General features: G+C 42.0%; 1 protein-coding gene across 1 annotated transcript in view; it reads right to left on the bottom strand.

Moving 5' to 3' along the window:
- The window catches only part of LOC111950595 (double C2-like domain-containing protein beta), a 179,288-nt gene that overhangs the window by 49,101 nt on the left and 124,187 nt on the right, over nucleotides 1-6,000 (bottom strand). Inside the window, 3 exon segments of the mRNA XM_023968298.2 lie at nucleotides 987-1,005; nucleotides 1,008-1,067; nucleotides 1,070-1,093. Of these exon segments, the coding sequence (XP_023824066.1) occupies nucleotides 987-1,005; nucleotides 1,008-1,067; nucleotides 1,070-1,093 (103 nt within the window).

Here is a 6,000-nt window from a genome sequence, read left to right as displayed (position 1 = left end):
TTTAAGGCATCGCTACCAAAATCTAATTGAGTGTAAGTAAAATTCTGACCCACTGGAATGTGATGAAAGAAATAAAAGCTGAAATAAATCACTCTACTATTATGCTGACATTTCACATTCTTAGAATAAAGTGGTGATCCTAACTGACCTAAGACAGGGAATTGTTTACTAGGATTAAATGTCAGGAATTGTGAAAAACTGAGTTTATGTATTTGGATAAGGTGTATGTAAATCTTCTGACTTCAACTGTACTGTAGGTAGAGTTATTAAAGTGACTATGCATAGATAAAAACGAGAGTAGCAGCGGTGTAAGGTGGGGTAAATGGGGAGGGGGTTCAATGCACAATAGTCTGGGTACCATTTGATTAAATGTTCAGGAGTCTTTGGCTTGTGGGGTAGATGCTGTTTAGAAGCCTCTTGGACCTAGGCTTGGCGCTTCTGGTACTGCTGCCGTGCGGTAGCGAGTGACACGTCTATGACTAGGATGCTGGAGTCTTGGACAATTTTTCTCTGACAACCGCCTGGTTAGAGGTCCTGGATGCAGCGAAGACTTGGCCCAAGATGTCTATTTGCCATTCGCCACCCTGTGTAGTGCTTGCGGTTCAGAGGCCGAGCAGTTGCCATACCAGTCAGTGATGCAACACAGTCAGGATGCCTCGATGGTGCATGCTGTAGAACCTGTCGAGGAGTCTGAGACGCATGCCAATTCTTTTTCAGTCCCTGAGGGGGAATGTTTTGTTGCTGCCTCTTCACGACTGTCTTGGTTTGCTTGGACCATTGTTAGTTTGTTTGGGTGATGTGGACACAAGAACTTTAAGCTCTCAACTGCTCCACTGCGTCCCTGAGAATGGGGGCGTGTCGGTCTCTTTTTTCTGTGTCCCAATCATCTTCCTTTGTACTTGACACGTTGATTAACGTGATCCAACGTTGATTGAATGTATGTTAAGCAGGCTAGGGGTTAGAATATGGAGACAGAAGAAGATTACCTGAGTGTTTTGCGGACCTATCCTCATCGGTGATGCCATAGTAGGTCAGGGTCTCGCTCCAGATGGGGTTGAGGGTGTTTGCAGGGTCTTGGTGCGAAGCTTATTTGGCCTGACAGTGAGTGAGTGAGTGAATGAGTGAATGATGAGTGAGTTGAGTGAGAGGGTGAGTGAGTGAGTGGTGAGTGAGTGAGTGAGTGAGTGAGTGAGAGAGAGAGAGAGTGTGTGTGAGAGAGAATGAACAAGCAATAAAGAGAGAGAAAGCAATAGAGAGGGAGAAAGAAATTGTATTTAGGTATTGACCTTCGACCTCCACTCCATCATAGGCTGACAATGACACATAGGGCACAATAGAAGTCATTATTAGGTCACAGAATTCGGGTTTTCCAAGCAGAGCCTGTGGTGGAATGGTAACACTCCTGGCTCTAACACATAATATACGACCCCAGATAGGGCTGTGGTGGTCATGAAATTTTGTCAGACGGTTATTGTCATGCAAATGCCTACCGGCCTCACAGTAATTGACAGTGAATTAACATAAACACGTTTGGAACATCTACAATTTATAAAAGTATAATAACTCCATTTAATATACACCATCACAATAAATCCATTATCTATTTTAGGCAGGTCTAAATAAAATAGTCTGCTTACTGCAGTCGTGGCCAAAAGTTTTGAGAATCACACAAATATCAATTTAAACAAAGTTTGCTGCTTCAGTGTCTTTGGATATTTTTGTCAGATGTTACTATGGAATACTGAAGTATAATTACAAGCATTTCATAAGTGTCAAAGGCTATTATTGACAATTACATGAAGTTGATGCAAAGAGTCAATATTTGCAGTGTTGACCCTTCTTTTTCAAGACCCCTGCAATTCGCCCTGGCATGCTGTCAATTAGCTTCTGGGCCACATCCTGACTGATGGCAGCCCATTCTTGCATAATCAATGCTTGGAGTTGGTCAGAATTTGTGGGTTTTTGTTTGTCCACCTGCCTCTTGAGGATTGACCACAAGTTCTCAATGTGATTAAGGTCTGGGGAGTTTCCTCACCATGGACCTAAAATATCGATGTTTTCTTCCCCAAGCCACTTAGTTATCACTTTTGCCTTATGTCAAGGTGCTCCATCATGCTGGAAAAGGCATTGTTCGTCAAACTGTTCCTGGATGGTTGGGAGAAGTTGCTCTCGGAGGATGTGTTGGTACCATTCTTTATTCATGGCTGTGTTCTTAGGCAAAATTGTGAGTGAGCCCACTCCCTTAGCTGAGAAGCAACCCCACACATGAATGGTCTCAGGATGCTTTACTGTTGGCATGACACAGGACTGATAGTAGCGCTCACCTTGTCTTCTCCGGACAAGCTTTTTTCCAGATGCCCCAAACAATCGGAAAGGGGATTCATCAGAGAAAATTAATTTACCCCAGTCCTCAGCAGTCCAATCCCTGTACCTTTTGCAGAATATCAGTCTGTCACTGATGTATTTCCTGGAGAGAAGTGGCTTCTTTGCTGCCCTTCTTGACACCAGGCCATCCTCCAAAAGTCTTCGCCTCACTGTGCGTGCAGATGCACTTGCACCTGCCTGCTGCCATTCCTGAGCAAGCCCTGTACTGGTGGTGCCCCGATCCTGCAGCTGAATCAACTTTAGGAGACGGTCCTGGCGCTTGTTGGACTTTCTTGGGCGCCCTGAAGCATCCTTCACAACAATTGAACCGCTCTCCTTGAAGTGCTTGATGATCTGATAAACGGTTGATTTAGGCGCAATCTTACGGGCAGCAATATCCTTGCCTGTGAAGCCCTTTTTGTGCAAAGCAATGATGACGGCACGTGTTTCCTTGCAGGTAACCATGATTGACAGAGGAAGAAGAATGATTCCAAGCACCACCCTCCTTTTGAAGCTTCCAGTCTGTTATTCAAACTCAATCAGCATGACATAGTGATCTCCAGCCTTGTCCTCGTCAACACTCACACCTGTGTTAACGAGAGAATCACTGACATGATGTCAGCTGGTCCTTTTGTGGCAGGGCTGAAATGCAGTGGAAATGTTTTTCGGGGATTCAGTTCATTTGCATGGCAAAGAGGGACTTTGCAATTAATTGCAATTCATTTGATCACTCTTCATAACATTCTGGAGTATATGCAAATTGCCATCATACCAACTGAGGCAGCAGACTTTGTGAAAATTAATATTTGTGTCATTCTCAAAACTTTTGGCCACGACTGTACATGTTATCTGGCTAAGCTCCATGCCATAGGCTGTAGGCTAGTTCATTTAGCAGACAAGATAAGCTTATAACTCATGTGCCATTATTTTATACTATATGATTTTATACATTGAACAAAAAGATAAAACACAACATGCAACAATTTAAAAGATTTGACTGAGTTACAGTATATAAAAGTAAATCAATCATTAGAAATAAATAAATTAGGCCCTAATCTATGAATTTCACATGACTGGGAATACAGATATGCATCTGTTGGTCACAGATACCTTAAAAAAAACATAGAGGGGTGGATCATAAAACCATCATAAAACCAGTCAGTATCTGGTGTGACCACCATTTGCCTCATGCAGCGCCACATATCTCTTTCGCATAGAGTTGATCACTCCTTTTCACTAGTCACTTTAATAATGCCACTTTAATAATGTTTACATATCTTGTGTTACTCATCTCACATGTATATACTGCATTCTATACTATCTATTGCATCTTAGCCTATGCCGCTCTGGCATTGCTCATCCATATATTTATATATTCTTATTCCATTCCTTACTTAGATTAGGCATTTGTTCTGGAATTGTTAGATATTACTTGTTAGATATTGCTGCACTGTCAGAACTAGAAGCACAAGCATTTCGCTACACTCATAATAACATCTGCTAACCATATCTATGTGACCAATACAATTTGATTTGAGGCTGTTGATTGTGGCCTGCGGAATGTTGTTCCACTCCTTTTCAATGGTTGTACGAAGTTGCTGGATATTGGCGGGAACTAGAACACGCTGTCGTACACGTTAATCCAGAGCATCCCAAACTTGCTCAATGGGTGACATGTCTGGTGAGTATGCAGGCCATGGAAGAACTGGGACATTTTCAGCTTCCAGGAATTGTGTACAGATCCTTGCGACATGTGACTGTGCATTATCGTGCTGAAACATGAGGTGATGACGGCGGATGAATGGCACAACAATGGGCCTCAGGATCTCATCCCGCTATCACTGTGCATTCAAATCGCCATCGATAAAATGCAATTGTGTTCGTTGTCCATAGCTTATGCCTGCCAATACCGTTGAACTGCCTGCCCATACCGTACAGTTGAAACCGGGATTCATCCGTAAAGAGCACACTTCTCTAGCCGGCCAGCAGGCATCGAAGCTCAGCATTTTCCCACTGAACTCGGTTTCGAACTGTAGTCAGGTCAAGACCCTGGTGAGGACGACGAGCACGCAGATGAGCTTCCCTGAGAAGGATTCTGACAGTTTGTGCAGAAATTCTTTGGTTGTGCAAACTCAGTTTTTCAAGTCAAATCAAATGTTATTTGTCGCATTCGCCGAATACAACAAGTGTAGACCTTATTGTGAAATACTTACTTACAAGCCCTTAACCAACAATGCAGTTAAGAAAAATAAGAGTTAAGAAAATATTTACTAAATAAACGAATGTAAACAATAAATAAAAGAGCAACAAAAAAATAACAATAATGAGGCTATATACAGGGGGTGCCGGTACCGAGTCAATGTGCGGGGGTACAGGTTAGTCAAGGTAATTGAGGTAATATGTACATGTAGGTAGGGGTAAAGTGACTATGCATAAATAGAAGCCGGATGTGGAGGTCCTCGGCTGGCGTGATTACAGTGTGAGGCCGGTTGGACCTACTGCCAAATTCTCTAAACAAATGGAGGCGGCTTATGGTAGAGAAATGAAAATGTAATTCTCTGGCAACAGCTTTGGTGGACATTCCTGTAATCAAATTTGTACACAAAATGTTGTTTGTATCAAAACTTTTTGCCGTCTTTTTCAACTCATGAAACATGGGAACAACACTTTACATGTTGCTTTCATATTTTTGTTCAATAGTAAGAAGAATATAATTGAACTTAGCTGAATAAAATAAACAATATTTTTCCAATTCCAAGTGGCTATGTTTAGCATAAAAGTGATCATTTGAGCTAGGTCCTATATGCTAGATTTAGAGTTATTTGGAAACTTTAGTTGTGAATGATAAAAACCTTAGAATGTCTTAGAAATCAAAACATATATGGGCTCCATGACCGAACTATAAGATTATAAAAAATTGCTAAAAAGTATTGCACTCTGTTCCTTGCCTCAAGGTGTTATCTCATCAAGTATTTTCACCCATCAGACTTTTCTCAAATTAATCTTGTCTTTACTAATATGTAAAATTTGTTTAAGATTTAGAATTGCCCATTATCAAATGGGCAGGAACAGGGGCAGGGGAAAAATACATGTAATCCTTATGCACTCGAATAGCGAATGGAGGCCGCTTCCCATGGTTTGTTTTTCAATCATGCTGGGTAGGCTACTCCGTTTTTATAGTGGAGCATGTGCTTAATATTATCAGCTGAGAAATCAATATATTAGCAGCTGGGATCCTCCTCTTTTTAGTGGTAACCATCAGAACTCTGCTTTTTGCATATAGAAATGTCTGGGTGCCACAGCTTTTGTGGAGCGATGGGTAACGACGCTTCGTGGGTGACTGTTGTTGATGTGTGCAGAGGGTCCCTAGTTCGCGCCCGTGTCGGGGCGAGGGGACGGTTTAAAGTTATACTGTTACATGGGCTTATAAGAACCCTTATTTCACACCACACATCAACCACTGTTTGAGGAGCATGCAGCCTCTCGCTGTGAGACAGGTGATATTCCGCCCAAACTCTGTATGCCATGGGATATCCAACCCTGTTCCTGCAGCTACCCAGTGCTTAATTTGGAAAACCAAGTGAAATCTGCTTGGGAACATCGATAGTAAGATGTTTTCACAACAAAACATATTTC

The sequence above is a fragment of the Salvelinus sp. IW2-2015 genome, linkage group LG23, assembly GCF_002910315.2.
Source record: "Salvelinus sp. IW2-2015 linkage group LG23, ASM291031v2, whole genome shotgun sequence".
In the NCBI taxonomy this organism is placed as follows: Eukaryota; Metazoa; Chordata; class Actinopteri; order Salmoniformes; family Salmonidae; genus Salvelinus; species Salvelinus sp. IW2-2015.
This window is presented reverse-complemented; position numbering and strand designations above follow the sequence as displayed.